Source organism: Lutjanus erythropterus, chromosome 19 (genome assembly GCF_056507025.1).
Source record: "Lutjanus erythropterus isolate fLutEry1 chromosome 19, fLutEry1.hap2, whole genome shotgun sequence".
In the NCBI taxonomy this organism is placed as follows: Eukaryota; Metazoa; Chordata; class Actinopteri; order Lutjaniformes; family Lutjanidae; genus Lutjanus; species Lutjanus erythropterus.
In genome coordinates this window covers 10883254-10906070 of record NC_139335.1, presented here as the reverse complement: position 1 = coordinate 10906070, position 22817 = coordinate 10883254, and the positions used below count along the sequence as shown (strand labels likewise).

The 22817-nt window shown below is 40.3% G+C and overlaps 3 protein-coding genes across 6 annotated transcripts in view; 1 reads left to right on the top strand and 2 right to left on the bottom strand.

Annotated features, from left to right (window-relative positions):
• Positions 1-8064, top strand: part of rhbdf1a (rhomboid 5 homolog 1a (Drosophila)) — a 29593-nt gene extending 21529 nt beyond the window's left edge. For all 4 annotated transcript variants that reach the window (XM_084743339.1, XM_084743337.1, XM_084743340.1 and 1 more), the window contains 15 exons: positions 1359-1572; positions 1922-2128; positions 2260-2382; positions 2542-2705; positions 3038-3289; positions 3377-3488; positions 3616-3690; positions 3804-3965; positions 4075-4175; positions 4267-4330; positions 4838-4932; positions 5059-5134; positions 5394-5494; positions 6682-6835; positions 7048-8064. In XM_084743339.1, coding sequence (XP_084599465.1) covers positions 1359-1572; positions 1922-2128; positions 2260-2382; positions 2542-2705; positions 3038-3289; positions 3377-3488; positions 3616-3690; positions 3804-3965; positions 4075-4175; positions 4267-4330; positions 4838-4932; positions 5059-5134; positions 5394-5494; positions 6682-6835; positions 7048-7467 — 2320 coding nt within the window. In that variant the 3' untranslated portion in view covers positions 7468-8064. The remainder of the gene's footprint in view (positions 1-1358; positions 1573-1921; positions 2129-2259; positions 2383-2541; positions 2706-3037; positions 3290-3376; positions 3489-3615; positions 3691-3803; positions 3966-4074; positions 4176-4266; positions 4331-4837; positions 4933-5058; positions 5135-5393; positions 5495-6681; positions 6836-7047) is intronic.
• Positions 8065-8624: 560 nt separating this feature from the next.
• aanat2 (arylalkylamine N-acetyltransferase 2) lies at positions 8625-10212 on the bottom strand. Its single transcript, XM_084743341.1, has 3 exons — positions 9686-10212; positions 9211-9365; positions 8625-9093 (listed from the first exon to the last, which is right to left on the bottom strand). Exons 1-3 carry the CDS (start codon positions 9849-9851, stop codon positions 8788-8790), a joined length of 627 nt encoding a protein of 208 aa, XP_084599467.1. The 5' UTR covers positions 9852-10212; the 3' UTR covers positions 8625-8787.
• A 3830-nt stretch (positions 10213-14042) lies between these two features.
• Positions 14043-21664, bottom strand: mgrn1b (mahogunin, ring finger 1b). Its single transcript, XM_084744271.1, has 16 exons — positions 21303-21664; positions 20008-20126; positions 19782-19870; positions 19521-19667; positions 18732-18849; positions 18473-18539; positions 18237-18280; positions 18079-18126; positions 17445-17513; positions 17184-17343; positions 16951-17060; positions 16303-16517; positions 15842-15953; positions 15706-15751; positions 15510-15614; positions 14043-14921 (listed from the first exon to the last, which is right to left on the bottom strand). The coding sequence occupies exons 1-16, from the start codon at positions 21388-21390 to the stop codon at positions 14809-14811; spliced, it is 1650 nt and encodes a 549-aa protein (XP_084600397.1). The 5' UTR covers positions 21391-21664; the 3' UTR covers positions 14043-14808.
• Between the last annotated feature and the right edge of the window lie 1153 nt (positions 21665-22817).

Here is a 22817-nt window from a genome sequence, read left to right as displayed (position 1 = left end):
TTAAAGGGTTAAAGTATTAAGAGAACAGTTCACACTAAACTCAAAAATACATATTTTTCAAATGTTTTTTGTCACTTTGAGCACCATAAGTTGAGTGTCATGTAGTCCAATTATATTTGAGAAAAGGCATCTTTACAGCTGATATCTCCAGAACTCACACCAAAACAATCTACATGGATAAATATCACTACAAAAGAGGAAAAATATGTATTTTTTGATTTGGAGGTGAACTGTGGCTTTAAATATACATCTCAAGATTCACAAGAACTGTCGTTTCTCGCTCAGTAAGTGGTTGCTGTTGCTTTGGGGTAAGAGCCACAAACACTTTTTAAATGAGTCACAAGAGGACCTGAAACCAAAAGTATTTTCCTGTGACAAATTCCTCTTCATTCAGAGTTTCAGTATTGACTGCCAGGCAGTGGGAGGGGCCACACATTTCCCTACACATCTGTCAAACAGCACAACAAGTTGTTGCTTCTGGGTGGTACCTGTTTGTGAGCCAAGGCTCATTCCAGGTCTGGTGGCTTCTTTGGTGGACACTGATTAGATAGCTCTGGGCTATGAATATGTTCAATCATAATCATAGAAACTGAGGTTAGAGTGTCCCTGCTGCAAAGAAAGGCACACGTATTCTAGACTATTAGCTGTATAATCATGTCACTGAGATAGGACCAGCAAAATGTGTCCACTGAAAGAAAGAATGAGCTGAGCTAATGAGAAATAGACTTTAACCAAACTTCAGTGAACATTCACTCTGCAGCTGGTAATTAGTGTAGAAACAGCTAGCTTGCCTGAACTTTCCTTTGAAGAATGTTTCCACTTCCACTTCCTGCCCTCGGGGTGCAGTAACATTGTTTGCTCTGGTACTTATTAGGTTTCAACTTCAACAACATGATTGCATGTATATTCATCAAGGTTGGGTGGATTGGGCTAAAGTCATGAGACACAATTAAAACTTCCGAAAAATCCCCCTCTTTCTCCGTGTGGATTTTATTTCCAGCATTAGAACTCCAGTAATCCCTCTTCTGCTCTCTCACCACCATGCATTCATTGTGTATGAGAGTGTGCGTACCTTGCTACCTGTCCTTCCTGGTGTGTCTGGACATAAACATGTCCAGGCTTGTTCCCTCTACTATCTAGGACACTTTTTTTTATCATCCTGGGCAGTACTGTCTTATCAGTCCTGTGCATATTTGCAGACCCCATATACAGGAGTCTAAAGAGGGCCATCATTGAGTGCGTTTATGTCTCTTGGCAAGTTTCACCACGCAAGCTATCATTTAATCTCTCTGTGGGAAATGAAGCATTTGTGTGAGTTTTGTGACCCAGGGCTGACAGGTCAGTGTTTGCGGTATTAGGGGAACAGCGGACTGGTTTGGGGTCAGTAAGGACGGCGATGCCACACAGAAATGGCAGAGGAAAAGCCTTCGCCACTGCAGCCTGCGCTATGGAAAGCTGAAACCACAGGTGATTCGAGAGATGGATCTGCCCAGCCAGGACAACATCTCCTTAACCAGCACGGAGACCCCGCCTCCTCTCTATGTCCCCTCCTCACAGCATGGGATGCAAAAGGTAAAGGAATATATAAGTTGATGACTTGCTGTAGCAAATATTGTTCTTATGTGAATCTGTTTTATTTTTTGAAAATGTGTCATACAGATGGTGGACTGTCATGTACTTTAGCCTAATAAAAGAAACTCAGGCTTTTTAAAAACTTGCCAATACCAGTCATTCTTTAACTGATGTTCCTGAATAAATCAACTGGCATAAGCTTGGCGCACAAGTACTTTGAACCTGTCTCTTGGTTAAATTGATCTTATTTACAACATGTATTAAATGTCAGAGATATAAAAAAATGTATAAAAAATGTCTGTGCCTTGATAATTCATGTTGTTGAGTTGTTGAACCCATTGGTCTCCAGATTGTGGACCCGTTGGCGCGAGGACGAGCCTTTCGTATGGTGGAGGAGGTGGATGGCTACAGTGTGCCTCAGACCCCCATCACCCCTGGAGCGGCCTCACTTTGCTCTTTCACCAGCTCTCGCTCAGGTCTCAACCGACTGCCTCGCAGACGTAAGAGGGAGTCTGTGGCAAAGATGAGCTTTAGGGCCGCAGCAGCGCTGGTCAAAGTGAGTGAAAGTGATGATAAATATATATATATGCATATATCTGTGTGTGTGTATATATATGTATATATGTGGATTTTATAAGTACTGCATTAGTTTGTAATGGCATATATGTTTATGTATGTGTTTCCCAGGGGCGCTCATTACGGGAAAGCACTCTAAGACGGGCCCAAAGACGCAGCTTCACACCCGCCAGCTTCATGGAAGAAGACATGGTTGACTTTCCTGATGAACTGGATACATCTTTCTTTGCCAGAGTAAGGCAGGAAACACAACAATGTTGTTATGCTGTTGTTATTATGTTACCATGTTTATTAATAATTTACTAATAATTGTCATTTAAATAACCAATGGCATAATGTTTTTTTTTTTGCATCTCTACTCACTATTTTTTCTTTCCATCATGGCCTGTCTAGGACATTCTGATGCAGGAGGAGTTGTCCACGTATACAGATGAGGTGTTTGAGTCTCCATCTGAGGCGGCCATGAAAGAGGCAGAGCCCAGCAGCAAGAAAGATGAGACGGAGCTGACAGGCAGCGCCCTAGATAAGACAGAGCTAGAGAGAAGTCACCTCATGCTGTAAGTTAATGTACTGTGCAACTGGAAAACAGTTTTCACTGTGAGATTTGAGCATAATGTCAAACCAGCATAAGTAAACCTATTAAAAAGAGATTAAAGATGAGGTTTTCTTTGCTCTATTGACAACAAATTTGACAAAAATATCAATAATGATATACCAAGGAGATCATATAATGAAGTGGTTCTTGATATAGCCAGATGATACCCCTGAAAGTTTTAAACATGTATTTCAAAAATTCCAGATAATGGATGACATCATGAAGAAAGGTAAAGCTGACACACCTCTTTTCATTTGTGTCTCGCCCTTTCATCTCCTCTGTTAACGCTTCCAGACCTTTGGAGCGAGGATGGCGTAAAGCCAAAGAAGGAACTCCAGGACCACCAAAGGTGCCCTTGCGGCAGGAGGTGGTGAGTGTTACGGGACAGCGGCGTGGGCAGCGCATTGTTGTGCCTGTTAAGAAACTTTTTGCCCGGGAGAAGAGGCCTTATGGATTGGGCATGGTGGGGAAGCTCACAAACCGCACCTACCGCAAGCGCATTGACAGCTACGTCAAGAGGCAGATAGAGGACATGGATGACCATAGGTACTGCTTCCCCCTACATATCTGACTAAAGAATGCTTTCTCTCAATGCTGTTCTTTTTTAAACCATATATTCTCTCTCTCCTCTAGGCCTTTTTTTACATACTGGATCACCTTTGTCCATTTGCTCATCACTATCCTGGCTGTATGCATCTATGGTATTGCGCCAGTGGGCTTCTCCCAGCATGAGACAGTTGATTCTGTGAGTAACAGCAGCTCAGTGTCGTGTGAAGCATCTTTGTTAACACACCTTCACAGCACTTTCATCTCATTGCAACTCATTTCATAGTGGTTGCACTTTTTGTGATTTGGATGTCTTTTTGATTTAGGTTTTAAGAAACAAAGGTGTGTATGAAAATGTCAAGTTTGTACAGCAGGAGAACTTTTGGATAGGTCCGGGTTCGGTAAGCACTCTTCTCTTTATGGTGTGTCACAGATAAAACAACGAAAATAAGCAATAATCATGTGAAATGTCTTTAAATAAACATGATGTTTTTTTTCTCTTATCCATCATCAGGAATCTCTGATCCACTTGGGGGCCAAATACTCTCCATGCATGCGGCAAGACAAGCAGGTGCATGATCTTATCAGGGATAAGAGAGCTATCGAACGCAACTCGGCTTGCTGTGTGCGGAACGATCGCTCCGGCTGTGTCCAAACCTCAGAGGAGGAATGCTCGGTCTGTAAACAAGCCCAATTTTTATCTGTGTTCTTTGACCATTATAATTGAATTACAGACAGAAGCTGTGCTCGTTCTAACCCCCTCTGCTTGTGATTTTTATTTCTAGAGTACTCTAGCTGTGTGGGTTAAGTGGCCGAGGCATTCCAGCACTCCCCAGTTAAATGGTAAAGACAGACAGTACGGCTCAGTGTGCCATCAGGATCCCAGGTAAGATATGACAGTATAGTTCATCTATAACAAGGTGCATGGTATAAATTGACTGGTTGTATAATGTTTGTATATTTCTGTCTTGTTACAGGATATGTCTAGAGCCCGCCTCAGTATCACCTCATGAATGGCCTGATGACATCACCAAGTGGCCGGTGAGTACAGTACAACCCTGCCTGGTATTTAGACATGGGGTGGATGGGCCTGAACTTTTTTCGGCTTCAGAAGACCAGAAATAGTTTGGGAACTGCTGTCTTAGAGGAATGAATTACGTTTGTTCCAGTATTAAAAATTAGTTTTGATTTGTTTAAAGGAACACCTTAAAGGTTAGAATAATTACCTAACCACTGGTCCTGGGTCTGTCCTTCCTGGCACATATGCAAATGTATCACACGCTTAAAAACTGAGATATTTTGCCATTGCTTAATGTTATCACCACCACATTTCAGTCTTCTTTCTTAGTTTAATCCAGCGTTAGGCTTATTTAACAAAAAAAAAAGGCTTGTCTTCTTTCTCAGTTATACACTGCTGCTGTATTGTCTTCTCAATAGAACTCACACAATTTAGATATGCTAGTTTGTGAGGGGTGAGGCGGCGCTGCAGAGTCGAAAATGCAGTATCGCAAATATATACTAAATAAAAAACTGCTTTTTGTCTTTTAGATTTGTACCAGGTACAACACAGGGAACCACACCAACCTGCCTCATATAGACTGTACCATCACAGGCCGACCCTGCTGCATTGGAACCAAAGGGAGGTGAGAAATGAACCTATGACAAATTTATCCTGGACACATAATGTATGACTAGTTTACTAATTAAGTAATATATGTTTGTTTGTTTGTTTGTTTGTTTGTTTGTTTGTTTGTTTGTTTGTTTTCAAGGTGTGAAATAACATCCCGGGAATATTGTGACTTCATGAAGGGCTACTTTCATGAGGAGGCTACTCTCTGCTCTCAAGTAAGCAGCTTTCTCCTTATTATACACAGAGAGAAGCCATTTAACACAAAAAAGTGTGAAACTTAATGTGTGCTGCATCTGCTGCTATTTTTAATCTGCTGTATTATTTTGCTAACTTATTGAATACCAAAACAGACTGGGAGTTCACCAAACGTTTCTGTGAGGGAAATGTGTAGTCTGTCTTCATTTCCATGTCAGTTTGGTATTTGTCACATTAACAATATGTGTCATATTTTCCCTTTTCTGTCTCCTTCTCCAGGTGCACTGCATGGATGATGTATGTGGACTGTTGCCTTTCCTCAACCCTGAGATCCCAGATCAGTTTTACAGGCTCTGGCTCTCACTTTTCCTGCATGCTGGGTGAGTCAGCGTTAGCTGTCAGGATCATGGAAACTAGTTCAGCTCAGTCTAAGAATTGTCTGGCAAAAGAAACAGACCAAAAGCAGAGCAGATGTATTTGATTGTATCATTAAAAGTTTGTTTTGAAATGATTTTGCTTTGTGTAGCTATTTTTTAAAAGTTAGCTCGAAACATGAGCAGGATTAAAAAAGAAAAAATCTCCACATATGTGAAACTCTTACTAACCAATGCAAATAAAGAAAAATCTTGCGGAAGAAAAGCACAATTTAGAAGATAAAGTCAGCCAAAACAGAATTTTAAAGAAGCTGAAAGTCAGCTTTGTCTAGCTTAATATACAATATCAGTGTTTTGAAAGACTGTTTGCACTCAGCGGTGAGGAACAGGATGATTAAAAGATCAGAATCAGAGTGAGGTTCATTGGCAAAATATGTTTGCCACATATACGGAAATTGACTTCAGTTGTCAACAGATCTTTTTTGTTCTCATACTCCAGGCACAACAGAACAAATGCACAGAGCGATAATGAGACAGATATAAATATATGAAAGACAGGAAAAGAAACAGGAGACAAACAGAAAACAGCAGAACAGGTGAGGTTGTTGGTTGTAGTATATGGGTAGTCCAATAAAACTACACAGAATGGAAAAGTTGTTGTAAACAAAAAACAATAAAGTCTGAGCATTACATATTTAGTCTTTATAATGAATTCAGCTGTATACATGTTAAAAAGGATTTGCAAATCATTGCAATCTATTTTTATTTACATTTTACACGACACCACAACTTTTTTGGAATTAGAGTTGTACATCACTGGTTTCCAGTGGTAACTGGAAAAAAAGTTTTTATTAAAGTACTTCAGCATTCCTGTGATATAAAGTCAGTCAGCCAGCACAAAGAGCTGACCTCACTGTTAAGAGGAGTAGCACTTCACCTTCATGCTGTCTGTTATCTGTCTCCGGGGTAATTAAACAAAGTGCCCTCACTACACGAACTCATTAAGCTTCAATGAGATAGAGGCCGATTTTGTTGATGGGCAAAGTCATCAGGCTGTTGAGGGGCTTGCCTCTTCTACTCAAAGGAATTATCTTCTCAACACGTGCGGCTTTCACCTGTACACACACACACACACACACACACACATCATCACATTGCACACACATGAGCAATGTCCATTTCTGCCCTCTCAGGATCCTTCACTGCCTGGTGTCGGTGGCTTTCCAGATGACCATCCTGAGGGACCTAGAGAAGCTGGCGGGCTGGCTGCGCATCTCAATCATTTACATCCTCAGTGGCATCACTGGCAACTTAGCTTCAGCCATCTTCCTCCCCTACAGAGCAGAGGTGATCACCGGTCTAACACTCACAAAATATCAGTGCAGAAATATCAGTGCACTCATGAGTCATATTATGTGTCAGAGATTTCTTGTTGGGAGATCATTGGGTGTGCTAATAATACCATACTTATAATGGAAATGGGTTTAAAATTGTGTTATAAATGTTTTCAAACATATTTTTGTAGGCTTACATCCCTCTCTCTGCTATCTTTGTCTCAGGTGGGGCCAGCCGGCTCTCAGTTTGGGATCCTGGCCTGTCTGTTTGTGGAGTTGTTTCAGAGCTGGCAGATCCTTGCTCAGCCCTGGAGGGCCTTCACCAAGCTGCTGTGTGTGGTGCTCTTCCTCTTTGCCTTTGGGCTGTTGCCCTGGATCGACAATTTTGCCCACATTTGTGGCTTCATCTCCGGCTTCTTCCTGTCCTTCGCCTTTTTACCCTACATCAGCTTTGGCCGCATGGACCTGTACCGCAAACGCTGTCAGATCATCGTCTTCCTGCTGGTGTTTGTCGGGCTCTTTTCAGGCCTTGTGGTGCTCTTCTATGTCTACCCAATCAAGTGTGAATGGTGCGAGTTGCTCACCTGCATCCCTTTCACGGACAAATTCTGCGAGAAGTACGACCTCAACGCTCACCTCCACTGAAGTGTGGACGGTGTGAGCACAACAGGAAGGCATCAGGTCAAAAGATGTGGACTGACAGATGATATTAGCCAGTCTGTGTCTCCGCTCTGCCCCTGTGTGACTGGGGGACTGTCCCCTTCTCTGTGAACAGTGACAATATACTTGTGTTTTTTTTACTCTGTCTGTATGAATACCTATGCCACTCATCTTAAGGACTTCCTTTAAGCACCTCCCTGTTCACCGGCAGTCATTGTCACTCCTTCACTGTCCAGTGAAACAAAGGTATGGCACTTCTGAACCTCATCAAAGCTCCCAGCTGCCCTTTACATGTGAGGCGGGAATTAGAGAAGCCAGCACTGGTACAAAGAGAAGGAATTTCTTTTACAGTCACACTCCAGACAAAGGTTTTATTATTATTCAGGCAACCTCATACAGAAGCAGGGACAAAAATCAAATATTGATACCTTTGGTGCCTTGTTGATAAATGTACCAACTACTGCCATATTTTTGTTACATTATGCTGAGCACTCGAATGTTTTCTTTTATTTGTTTATTGCTTCTCAAGAAGTGATGATTGTTTTGAACATGGTAGTGTTTTAGCTACCTGTCTACTCACATGTAACTGAAAACAACAGTAAAAAAAAATCTATAAATTAAAATGGTCTGTGCCTTTTTGTCAATTCTGGAATTTATCAATTCCAGAAATTCCAGTTGAAGATTGTTTTATAGTTTATTTAAATTATGCAACAAAGAAACAGAACATTTCTGCTACAAATTTTCAATTGACGATCAAAAACTTTTGTAGTGGATGATAATTTTTTACAGCCTTAACTAACTCACTTTTACAGAACAGACTGACTTCATCACATCTTTTGATTCAAATGGTTTGCCAAAAAAGAACAGTATGTACAACTCCAGATGTAAGGCTTAACATGATCAATTAATTGCATCGTTTACATTACAGTTGTGAATGATTTGACAAGTAAAAACTGATAAATGGAAGAACAATAAACTCACAAAGCCAAGATGCGAGTGGTAACATAAGAAATATAATTTGGAGTCTGATAAGTTATCAACTGCAAAGCCACTGGTTCCTCTTTTTTCGGATGAATCCACTCTTCGTCCCCCTCCTTGTTCGGTGGGACACTCTGAGGTGCTCACAGGAGGTCCAGTAAGACCTTGTTACCAATACTAAACCCAGTCCTGGTGCATACTGGCTCTGTGCCTCTGTCTGTCCATCTGTCATCTGTGTTTTGTTAATCTTTTCTGTCCTGAGTCCATGTTAGAGGTGGGTAATTAGAAGGAGGCTAGAGGGAAGGGGGTAGGGGCTGACTAGTTGGACTAGCAGCCGCTGTTCCGCCTTGCATACGCCTGCCCTCCGAGCATGTACTCCATCTCCTGGAACTGCATGCTGGATACAGAGATGGCTGACGGCCCTTTCTCCTTGAAGCCGGCCTTGAGGTAGAAGGGCACCAGGAAGTCCTCGCAAATCAGCAGAGCTCGGCGGAGGCCCGGTATGCAGCGCAGGTACTGCAAGTAACGCCATAGGAGGATGGAGCCCTTACCCTGCTGGCGACAGTGACGGTGCACTGACAACACATGGATGTGCACAGTGGGGGTGTGTGGGACATGCTGAGTCATTGCCTCCTGGAGAAAAGTCATTACAAGAACAGAAGGAAGTTTGTACAAAAAAACAGTAATACGCACTGAATGCAAGACTGGTCATATTGTCTTCTTTACGCTGTTGTTCTGATGTTTTCATACCTGTGAAAGCCTCTCCTTATCCCAGCCAGAGCCGATGATGAAAGCAACCAGCTGTCCCTCCTCAAACCAACCAAGAGACAGCTCAGGACACTGACCCAGGAAGTTCAGTACTTCATCCAGGGTAAGTGGACACTCTCCAGACACAGAGACGAACGCTGGGGAGGATGAAAAGAACTAGTTGATACAGCGTGTCATGTCCTGGGAGTAATGATGATGAAGATCAGAAAAAGACTACAGGATGAAAGAAATGTGCTCTTTCAAATTAAAACTGGTGCTAACATGATGTTGAACATCCAAACCCAGTATTTAAGATATGATACATTTATACCCTCCCCAATGACAGAATGGAAAATACAGTATATTCCCTTTAAACACATACAATGTCAGCCAAGTTCTTACCTTTTGATACATACAATTAAAAGTTATCAGGTTAATTATATGAACAGTGGCTGTGAACAGCAGAAACTCAACTTACCTTCTCTCTCAATCTCGAACACACTGATGGCATCCTGCGGCGTGAGGTTCCTGAACTCGCTGGCAGGGAGTGTGTGTCGTCTCTGTCGCAGGGGGCTGACCACACTGACCGGCGTCTTCAGAAAGAAGGGCTTGAGGAAGGGTGAGCCACTGACCTGCTGTGTCATGTTGCCTCAATAATTAAAGACAGGAGGTTCTATCTGTTGGTCGGGACTCTCCTGTTTGCTTCTTTTCCAGCCTTTTGCAAATCTAAACTTCACACTGATGCTATAAATGATGCAGTCAGAGTAAGTCAAACCCTGCCGACCAAGCTCTCTGTGTTCTCCGATTGTCCTACAGCTCTGGCTGTAATGTAACTCACTTCAGCAGGCAAGATGCTGACCTACGCCTCTTCTGCTCTCTCCTCCTCCTCCTCCTCTTCCTCTCTGATCTCATATGGTAAAGTGGTTCACTCAAAGTAGGATAGCTGTCTGTGCACGTGTCTCCAAAGTCTCTAAATCCCCTGCTCTCAAATGATTGACATTGTGTTCTTGGGCTGTTTCTTTTGTGATTTATATTTTATTTTAAACATCCCAGTTCAGAGACAGACAATTCTCCAGTTTCAGCTTGTCATTATGCGTATTATAATTTGAAACAAATTTGTATTAACCCTAGCTCCAGGTGTTGACAGCAATCAGTTGTGTTTCCCACACCTTACTTTAAAAAATCAGTGGTATTTTTATACATTGACTATGTGGTATGAGTATTTGAAGATATTTAAAGATCATATGACAAAATTCAGGCAGATTAATTATATCAGTATTTGCATTCAGCAGAAAAAAAGTTCAGGTGTGTGTTTTTTCAGTGTGAGGATGAGTGAGAGGTGGCATGACTGGATACGGTGTTAGGCATGCTTTCGGAAATCAAGGGCATGTGGACTAATTTAACCTTACTGAGTGAGGGCCGGGGGAGATTTGTGTGGATTGCTGTTGGGATGATTTCATGCCTCAAAGAGGTTTAGCACAGACTAATTAAATGAGAGAGCTCTTGCTTTGACTGACCTGATGTAAACCTGTTTGAACAGCCCTGTTTGACTGTCAAAGACACACAAAAAAGTGCCCTATCACTTTTATTTTTAATTATTTTTTTTATAGAGAGATAATCCTAAAGCTCTGTATTATACATGTAAATTACAAGCATCTGGAAGCATTGATTCTCAAGCATCTGCAAATTATCAAAGTGAGCAATGTGTTTTTGAAGTAGTCTTTATTTATCAGAAAAACAGGCTTCACACCACTCACCTGGCTTTAGGCTTAGCCCTAATATTGTTTAATGTAGCCTCAAGAGATCAAACCAGAATAGAATTGTTTAGGATTATTGTTTCACCCCATTGCTTCCTCTTGGCTTTCACTACAGTGATGAATGGGAAATCTCTCACGTCATCTGGACAGCAGGCCAATCACAAATACGAGAACATCTCTGCTCATGAGTTCATCAGATGTTAGAGACGAACACATACACGGCTGTCCAGAGATGAAATGACCTTTTTTGACCTGCAACTCTGTCAATCTGTGTGGCCTGTGAGAGGAGGGGCAGTCTGAAATAATTCCTCATGACCTCTTAAAAGAGCCTGTTATAGCCAACTGAATGACAAGGTTGGGTTTTAAGAATTCCAGACACAAGTTTCAGCTTTGCAGACAAGCTAATAAATTTAAAAAAGAGTTTAGGAGACAGGACTTTGGTTCGTGATACTGTGAATGCAGCATGTGGGAGCTGATAGAAGATTAAACTGATGTTTTTGTATACAGAAAACCTCACCCTGGCTGACAGTGTCATAAACCCTAATCTAATTTTGTGTGTGGGTGTGTGTACATACAATTGCACACATTTTCTCAGTGTATTATATTTTTACAGGCATGCTTGAGGCCTGTATTCTCATTAAACTTTACACTGGTGTGCACCTGTTGGTCCAGCTGAGCAGAGAGAGAGCAACAGTTAAACAACACAGCAGAGGAATGTCACTAAACACCTTACACACTGTCAAAATAAAGATGAGAAATGGGTAATACTATACAGCAGATCATATGTAAAGAATTTTTTGGTAATACTTACAGGTATAACCTCTACAACTCTATTATTAGTATCTAGAGATAAAGGTTGTACATGAGCTTTGTTGTGTGTGTGCAAGTGTGTCTGTCTGTCTGTGTGTCAGTAGCCTATTCATCCACTTGGCTCTGAGTCAGCTCTAATCAATTTGTTGATGCAGGTTGTACTGTTTTATCCGTCAGCCTTCTGGTGCCATGGGTGGTTTATTTGCCAGCAGCACTGAGTAAATGTTCCTTATTTCCGGGACAAGTTAACTACAGCACAAAAATACTTTTAAAATGGCATGTTACTACACTCTTTCATCCCATTTACACCTGGTAGTAAAATGTGATCTGTATCCATATAGGTTACCCAAACTGCTGTATGGATTGATTTACACAAACATACGAAGGTCAGGCAGCTCTGATAACATACCGATCATGAAGCATTTACATCCTGCATTAATTGATACCAGGTGTAAATGAAGTGTTTATTCCACTTTTTGACAGACAAGATCAAACTGAAATTCTAATCCTGTGTGAATCATAAATTTGCAGGTCCAGAGGGCCTTTCAGGTGGAAGATTAACTGAAAGTCTGACTTAATGGTTTTACAGCGGTCCATGTCACGTGTTATAATTGCAAAACTGCAGTGTAACCAAAATCTACTGGACAGTTTTGTTGTCTGCTTTGCCAGCAGAGGGCACTACTTATTCTAATACCAGGACTCATCTCTGGCAATGTTTACACCAGATTTACATACAGAATGAGAGGGGCTCTATGACTGTAATTGCTGTGAATTTAAAGGTTAATTTTAAATATAAAATGCTAAATCTATGTGTACGGAAATATGCATATCAAAGAAGGAAAGTCTGTAGTTGCAGAACATTAATCTTCAAAATGTGAGTATGTGAGAAAATTTATTTTTTTGTTAGAACATGCACATATTGGTAAGAGAGCATTCATTTAGTCCTTGTCTTTTGAGATGTGGTGAGTTTTTCTTCTCAGAAACATCAGCATATCGCATTTGAAGCAGACAGATTTGCTTTATAGCAAGAGAGATTAATGAGAACACTAAAAACAGTTTGAAAATACGTAATAACAATGATAATAATGATGATAAACTTTTTGTGGCCTGAAAAGACATGCAGAGATTACCTTAATACTTTCTTTTAACTTGCAGGCAAATTTAGCAACATATAGCACACACTAGACCCATCTCCACCCATAGTTTTGCCTTTTCATCTCAGAGGAATGACCCTCTTATCATCATACAAATAAATAATAATAAACAATGAATCAAATGATTTCACAAAATACCAATGCATTGCAATGGGTACTGTAACATAAAAACAAACAAGGTTGAAGAGGTTGAAGTACTGAATCTTTGTTCTTTATTGTTATACACATGCTGCTATACACACGAGGAAAGACAGGTATTGATTTTACAGAGAGCCACAAACCACCTACTGTGGAGTTATCCTGGATACCAGGTCAATAGTGGTCGGAACAGGAACAGGAAGGCACAGTGTCAAGTTGAAATGGCACAGAGGAGGAGGGGGAAAGACAAAATAACCATGTTACTTAAAAGCAGTGAGAGGTTTACGCCTCTACAAATTCACATGCAAATGCTAGCCTGATTATTAAAATGCAGTGTTTGCATTTATTGCATTGGATGTGTTCCTTCCAATCAAACATACATTAAGAGAATCCACTTGAACCTAAATACTAACATTAAATGCATAATTGATACATGGCCATAACATAGTAAATAAACAGTTCAGTTTAATATTGCAATAACAATAACGATACATTTTTTCCAGTAGCATGAAGTTTGTGGTAGAAAAAAAGGCTCTATACATCAGCATCAAAAATCCTGTCTACGGGCTGAAAACTTGTATATTGTAGCATTTATAAGAACACTAATGTCCAATGCAACAAGCAGGTAGCCATATCAATTCAAGGCACATAGATCTATATGCATGGCGCTACACATACAGGACCAAGGTAAGTAAAGGCGTTGCAGCCAGACAAACACTTGACTCCTTATTTTGCAGCTACATCACATAAGCAGACACTGGCATTGCCACACAGAGACTGTACAGAGATGTGCCACATCTACGGATGTCAGCTGGAGCATCTATGCTTGTTGCAGGCTTTAGCTATCTTTGAGTTCAGCTGTTAGGATGTGAATCTGCAGCTCTTATCGATTATCCGAGTCTTAAATAATGTGCATGTCCACTGAATCTAGTTCCATTACTTCAATATCAAGATTTTTTTTTTCATATGTAATATGCAAGTATACAATTTTGGAAGTAACTACACAGGATTCTAGTACAGTTATGATACACAGATATCACAGAATTTGAAATAATAAAAAAAGTGACATGTAGATGTTTAAGACTGCATAAAACTAATCTCATATACTCATGTTATAAGGAATGGATTATAAACGATTTTGGCAGAGTGCAAAATCACTTCAAATGGACACACAGATACATAAGTAATGTTTTCAAATTTCCGCTCAACTCAAATCAACCTGACCGAAAAACAAATTCTCAAGTCATTAATGTATTTCACTAATGAATACAATATCTAAACACAAACTGTATTTATAAATTCTTCTGAATTTAGTGTCAAGCAATTGATACAGAGTTAATTTAAAGTAAGTGTGCTTAAAAGCACCACCATGACAGGTAGTGAAATATCTCTGGAATCCACATTACTAGACCACGACTCTGGCCAAGACACACAACTGAACACCATCTGACAGTTAATGAAATGTTTTCAAAGCTGGGGAAACAATACCGTCTTTTAAAACTTCAGTCATAGAGTAAGGTACCAAGAGCATCTTTGCTGGAATCAAATTTCTTTTCTAATGTGAGAATCATTGATGGAATAATTCCTTCCTCATCCTAGTGAACTGCCTTTCAGGGCCGTCGTCGGCTCTGATCACAGACGAAGAAGACTTGACTGGAGGGTGAAAGGAACAGAGGTACTGGATGATCTTTGTAAAGCATAAATCTGTTCTGATGGATGTTGGGGAAAAGGCTGGATCAGAGTCAGGGGTTGAGGTGCTCATCCTCCATGTGAAGGCTGCTCGTGGGACACAGGAGAGGCTGGCTGGAGCAGTTTGTGCTCTGACTTTTCAGGCTTTCTGTTGACTCTGATGACCCTGGAGAAGAAGAAGCAACAGATAAGCAACATGAATTTTCCAGTCAGACTGCGGAAGCAGTGTTTATTCTTGATAACATGGCCTGGTTTGAATTAAAAACTGGCTTATCACAGGAAATTCACTTGATGATACCTGCTGGATCTTTTATTTTTCCTAGCTATGACAGGTGACAATGCGTCATTTTATGGAGAACAGGATTCAGTGAGAGCAGTAGAGCTCATACACAGAGAAGCAGAGCAGACAGGAAAGCCTACATACCACAGTTATTCCTCCATACCAATAGAGCAGGCATCGGGACCTAGAGCTGCCCAAAGTGAGGTGGTACAAAAGGACAGGATGACAGGGAACGGGAGAGGGATGTTAGGAAAATAGAGAAGCACAAAAGCACCCAGGTTAAATGCAGAGCACAGGGAATCACAGCCTTGAGTTTTGGATTTAAGAAGAGAAATGTTAGAGAACCAGAACAGATCGATCTTTCTAGATCAACTAGAAAGAAAACAACAATAAGCAAGAACCAGATCATCTGTTGTTGGCAATGTTATCAATTTCAGGAGCTGCAGTCAATGATCTATCAAGTGAGTTTCTCACCCGGCAGAGACAAGTCGCCTGGTGGGTCACTCTCTGTTTTGGTCAAGCTGCTGTGTTCACTGCTGCAGTCCTGTAGGATGTCTCCTCCAGAATGCATCCTGTCCTCTGGATCACCAAAGAAATAAATGTCAATAAATGTAACTCTCAAAAACAACAAATCTCTACCAGTGTCACATGATTAACTGAGAAAACTCACCATCATCTGGAGACAAGGATTCAGCCACATCCTCAGTTGCTGTGGCCTGTAAGTAGAAAGGAAAAAAAATCTTGTTAAATCTTTTGTCCATAGCAGAGTCAACATTTGAATGCAAGGTGGTGACGTGGGGGCTTACGTCTGTGGGAGCGGGGCTGCTGGACAGCATTGTGTGGGGCTGAGCATCAGACATCTCAGACAGCTTCTCCTCATCCTCCTCCTGGATGGGAGAGGATGGAGACCTAAGGGTGCTGAAGTGGGGGGACAAAGAAAGAAAGAAATCATGAATACAGAAAGATACAGCTAATTCAATCAATCACAGCTACCAACATGGACAAAAATTCACTCTACGTACACCACACTTCTCAATGGAGGAAATGTGCAGCAGCACCAGTTTACTAATGGGGGAAATAATTGAACACCACATCCTTGCATGAAAAGGGTTATGGTGTAAATCTGATTAGTGGTCAAGCCTAATGTAAAGTGATGTTTTTAACTTGTGTTGCACATACATATTAACTGATTTCCCGTCCTAACCTGATTACTTACAGTAATGTTTTCATGTGCATGTACACATCGACATACTCATTGTGAAATTACCTGTCAGGTGACTTGCTGACTTTGCTTTTCTGCAGACTACCATCACTTAAATGCTCTGGAGAGCTCAGCTGCCTGCTGTCACCTCCCAGACCCCCTGAGAAGTTGATTTCATCATAGAGGGGGGCAGATGGGATGGCAGGGGACACTGACCGCAAACCATTCAGAGCCTCTAGCAGTGAGATGGGTTCAAAGCCAGGAGGAACAGAGTCGGTGCTCTGAAAATAGACACAGACAAGGACTGGTGTTGACAATGCACAGCTGATGAACAACTAGCTGCATAAGTTATAATAAAGATTCAACTATTTAAAATGCAAATAGGCTATAGGGCAGTTTAAGTGTCAGATCTATAGCTGTAAGTCTGTGATGACACACAGTGCACATTTACCCACAATATTTGCTGAACAACAAGCCTTACAAAGCTGCAATGGCAATATGAGATACAACTAAGAAAAGCAATGCAAAAAAATGCATGTCTTCCAATACTGCACTACTTTGCAATGTTTTTACTGCAAAACTTCATATGGCAATAAAGCCAAAAAATGTTAGTGCAGCACTAACTCATGCCCAGTTTCCCCTTGATGCTGCTTCCCTCCTAAGCCAATTTTAGCAGATTTTAACTGATTATACACAGATGTGCATGAGACTTACTGAGTGCTCGTCATGGTCCATAGTCTGAGCCAGAACAGGGCTGAAAGACACGGGGGAAAGAGCACCAGGCTTTTTCCTCACAGCTCTGATCTGCAGTAAGGCTCTGAAGGCTGGCGCGAGGAACACAGGGTAAAATTAAACATAATTCATATAATCATCGACTACTCTTCAAATAGCATTATTTAAGCTCCTCGAAGAGCAGAACTTTATAACAATAATGTAGAACTTCTTACGCAGCCTGCAGATGGGACAGTTGTTGGCCTGGTAACGTAGAGTGTCTGCGCAGGAGTTGCAGAGACACAGATGTCGGCAGGGCAGGATGAGTGTATCTCGCAGATCAGACAGACAGACGACACACTCGTTGCTGTTGTCACTGTTCTCATCATCTGATGGCTGGAAAAAGAAAACAAAGTCAAGCAAATAAAACAACAATAAAAATTAATGACCTTTTACAGCATTTTGATTCATGTACAAGGTAAAGTTTTCAATGAAACCTTGGTTTCTTGGTTGTTTTTGTTCTCAATCCCATAGATCTCCTGTAAGAGGTAGCTCACACGGTCCACCTAGAAAGATACAGCAACAGGAATTTGACATTCATGTTTCAGAAACACATGTTCCTGTACACGGTGAGGTTCAAGAGAAATTAAAAGCAAAATGTATACCATATCCTCTCCACTGTCTTGTTTTGTGTTCATTTGTTTAACTTTTAGAAAAGTATGAGAACAGTGGTACAGAAAACGATTCACTGGCAAACATGTACAAATCTTAAAATTATAACCATATCTTAATATGATTTGTATTCAAAAACAGATTAAAAACACAAGAATCAGAGTGTGAAATTACTGTGAGCTGTAATCTACGTTTACAACAAACATTCATCTATTTAATGCCAGACTCCCAAGGGTCCTGGCACAGATTTTTCAAAAGCTGCAGTATGAGGGTCACCGCTGCTCTGTGTAAAACATCCTGCACTTCATTAACAACATGCTGTAGCACATACAGAATGTATTCACAATTTACTGACTTGAATTTTGGGTGAAGTGCAAAGAGAGGACATCCACAATACAATCCACTTCCAACTTTGATAAATTGTTAAATAATTTTTAAAAAGATGAAATGAGAACATACAATTTGCTTTTGCTTCAGAGGCTTGACGGAGAAGCTGCCATCAACGTGCTGGAAATAAAAACAAAAAACAAAAAACAAAATCAATCATGATTCAGCTCAGATAAAAACTTGTTTTATACAGATTAAAATGATTAACTTTTATTTAGATGTATACGTACTCTTTCAAAGGCTGCTAAAAGTACATGGGCATGTCCAAGGCAATCTTGAAAAGAAAATATAACATCCTGGTTAATGTCGATCCAAATGTGTAGCTTACAATTCATCTGCTAACATTGACAGCATTAATGCAATGCTTTATAACTGCAGAACTGTTATTTTACTTTTTTATAAAAATGCATTTGCCAGACTGAGTAGAAAAGATATATGGTCCTATTTCTCAGCTCTAGTAACCTACCGTCCCCTTCGTCAACCACAGCTTGGATTACCATGGGAAACACTCCTCGGTCAAGGTCAAAGTTCAGCTTTAAAGGAAAAGACACATACATTTTAGAATTTATTGTGTACCCATGTGCATAGTAAGTTGTGTTGACGCACTGATGCAGACCTTGAAAAAACATGGGCTGTGTAAGTTTCAGGAGGAGGATAATTAATGCTATTTGTTTTTGTGATGTGTGATCCGGTAACAAACTTCGCTAACTGCTGCAGATACTTACATCTTCCTCTTTCCACTCGCTGAAATCTATTTTGAAACATGGCATGGAGAACTGTTGGCTCACCCCTCGCTTGTAATGCACAGTTTCAGAGACCAGTGATGGATTCTTTGGGCTGTACCTGCACACAGTATGTCACAGAGAAAAATGGTGAGTGTGCATGACGATGAGGGGTTCTGGAGTTCCTGAAAATCCTATTTTCCCTAATTAGGCAACAGCAAAGGGTCACATTTAGACATTGCTCAGGAAAACATTATAGTGGCTGTCATCTTTAAGTACTCAGTACATTCATTAGTGTTCCATGAAAAAAAAACCCTGAAAAATAAAGCACAGCTGTAGTAATATCTGATCTTTTGATACCAGAAAAACATCTAATCCCTCAGTCTCACCATGACACAATAACTTCAGTGTGAACTATTACTTTCATCTTCTTCTAAGGCTTATCTGCAGTATCCATGGTGACGGGTGGTTGCTAAGGACCCAGCACATCTATTCTAGTCTTTGTGCTCCAAGGCTTGAATCTCACCATCCATAAAACAGAGTTTAAACGTCTGTAGCACAATGTTTTCCACAGTCTGTTTATGTGGTTAAAATCTGAGCAGCTGATACTCTCGTAGACAGATAAATGTTTGTTTAATTCGGACAGGAAATATGACATGGAAATTTCACGAATTAAGGAACAGATCTGATTCTGAGTCTGTTAGTTGAACTGTTGATCCTTTGTGCTACTAATAGCTACAGCTTCATCTGACTAATTCCCATAAAAAAGGAGTTTTGAGATCAAATTCTTACACTGCCATCCCATTAGAGAACTCCTCAAATGCCTGGCAGTAGAGGGTAATGGCCACCCGAGCATCAGCATCAAAGGTGAACTCCACACCGTACTGAACCTTTGGCTTTCCACCGTCTTCCACCGGCGTGTCCGAGTCATCTTTATATCTAGAATCAGGAGGTTTGACAAATTTTAGGCCGACAAAATGTAAACACTTTTCTTTAAAACCGTTCTTTATTTTTACTGTAATTTGTATCATAATATTGCTTTGCTATCTTTACCTGACCAAACGCAAAGAGTCCTTTCTAATGTTGACCAGACTCCTCAGGGTTTTCACAGGCTCGTGGGGTGCAGGCGTCACATATGGAAACTAGTGTAATAACATCAATATAAAATGATGATATTTGATTTGAAATTAGCAGCATGGTTTCAGTAATGGTATTATTAACAAAGCTGAATTCTCAGATGATTAAAACAACTGGGATGAAGAAACATCCTCTTTCTTACCTGCACTGGCCTATTTCCAAGAAAATTCAGGTCCATGTTTTCTCCAAAAAGGTATCCCTCTGGATGTGGTGTGTCAAATTTCTCCCCTCCCATGAAGAAGTGGCTGGCAAAATAATTCCCTGAGGATGAGAGAAAAAAAACGATTAATTATAAAGGTTTTGCGCAGTAATTTTAGTTTAAAAGCAGTTACATAAAATGATCCATGTGTAAACATACAGTAAAATGGTTTAGTTGAGGTGTATTATGATTCTTTTGAGCAACACAGTTTTTTGCAGAAGAAAATGGGTTTATGTTTAATAATGCAGTCTTCTCCGAGGCAGCAGTACGGTCGCCTCAATAAAATTCAAACCCCAAAACACCTTCAGACTGGTAGTGATAACACTGTATTTTCAGGCTGTCTTCTCTGCTATTTGTTCCATTTGATGTACATCTATGATTCAGTGGAGGAAGAAAAGTTAATAAAACTGACGTACATCAGCAAATCTGCCACTGTTTTACATTAACAGCCTATAAGATTATCTTTACCTATACAATATGTGTTTCATGATAATTCAAATTAGTCTAGTAATTTTAACCCCCTGTAAATAAACAACAAATAAACAAACAACACAAAAAAGATAACCAGTGTCTTTATAACCTCGTATCAGTCATCATGGGTGTATGTTGACAAACAGGAGTTTAGGATTTTAAACTGAGTTATACTGATATCCCGTCTCCATACTGTGTTTTACCATCTGAAAACGCCTTGATAACAAATTGAAAGTGTAATACAAACTTGCTTGTTGTAAATACATAATAAACTTGTACACTTCCAGGAAAAAGTACCAATCATGTAAATGATTTTGTTTTGGAAGCTAAAAATAATTTGTTGACACGTGTGTCATGTCTCTTGATGTCAGCATCGTCTGTCCCTTCTTGTAGCACTGATTTCTTGTGGATGAAACACTTAATCGAAGTCAGTACATTTAGTTTCGGTGTTGGATATAAAATCCGTCTTGCATTGTGATGACGATGATGCTAATAAGGTTCATAAACCAACTTGAATTAGTTCGGTAGTCCTCAGCAGATGCACGAAGTCTGATACATAATACTGTAAACATCATTTCCTCAACAACATCTCATCTATAAACAGCAAACAGTCACATTTCTATATGCTCAAATTGCTGTACTGTCCAGCTAATGATAATCGACATATAATTAGGAACCAGCTGGTCTGCACTCGATGCTTGCTCTTACTGTACAAGATACAGCCACAATATAACGTTAAAAGTCGATACCGACCAGCGATTACTTACCAGATTTCGGTGGAAATCGATAGGCCGAGTTGGCCTGGATATCGATATCCTCAACACCAGCGATTCTGCGGCTCAGGATGGACCCCATCTTTCCCTGCTGGATCGCCGATGTTAGCTACAGTTAGCTAGCAACTTGGCAGCCAACGGCGCGTCAGCAGCTCCAGTTAGCTCTGCCTTCAGCGACACTAACGCCACAAGAAAGATAACATCAAACCAGAGGAAACGCTTTCGTTAATTTGACATTTTACACGTCCAGTTGATCCGTGGCTACGCTGCGAAGGCTAATGCTAACAGGAAACAAACTGAGACGGGCTGTTGTTTTGCCAGAGCTGTGCTAACGTAGCAGGGAGTCAACCTGATTGGCTGTCGCCAAGCGTTTCCAGAAAACCAGGGCGTTCGCTCTACGTGATGGGACTGCCCGGCGGGGAGGAGGTCAGGAGGGGAAGGGGTCAGCACAAGGGCGTCGGTTGATGCTTAACCAATCCTTATTTATGATTTTGTTTAAAAATATGGTAACTTTACGTTTAATGATGCTTGATATATGGTTAGTCCCCATTTTATTATTTTATTTATTTATTTATTTTATTTATTATACTGTGTGACCTGAGTGCTCTCAGAATCGCGAGTATTTACTGCCGCCTTCTGGTCACAGTGAGTAACTACAATAGATTAGTCTAATTAAGTTTAATTATTAACTTCCGGTTTTCCTTTCAAAAATAAAGCAACAGTAAAATAAACCTACAACATAATCATAAAATATCTATTTTAACACTACAATATTGAACACTTTCGCTTAAATTCATGGCTCACGCACATCTTGTATAGTTGTTGCAACACTACACAACAACAACAACAACAATACTACTACTGCTGCTAATAATAATACATTAATTATTCATGTGATTTATTATTGTAGTGTAGGTCCTCACTGTGACCACTGGAGCAGTGAAGTCTTGTCATTTTCAGACGAATATGAATGGTGAATGTTATGCCATGAAGATGTGCCACTGTATGTTTGATTTGACTGTATAATAAACGTTTTTGGATCATTTACAAGGCGTTTTAGCAAGTTATATGTTTGTATGTGTGTGTTTGACCAAAGTGTTTCTTAGGATCATGAGTATTTACTACCATCTAGTGGTCATACTGAGTAACTGCAACACATTCAATCAATTTAGCGTACATGCAGACATTAAAAACTTCTGGTTAGTACTTTCAAAATATAATAATCCTTTTTGATTCCACAGCATTAAACACTATATGGCTTTAGTATACATATATAGACGTTAGTGTAAAGTGTTGGAGACACATCAAAAGGTAAAAAACACCAGTATAAATATTCTTGCAGAGGGCTGTAGTGATGTAGCTTTTAACTGTGACCACGAGGGAAGAAAAGATAAGGCAATGGTATATTGCCTGCGTTTAACCTTGATCACATTATTTTGAAAGAACTCACCGGAAAAGATTAGGTTTAATGTTGCAATTCTCATTGCGACCCCTAGAGGACACTGAACG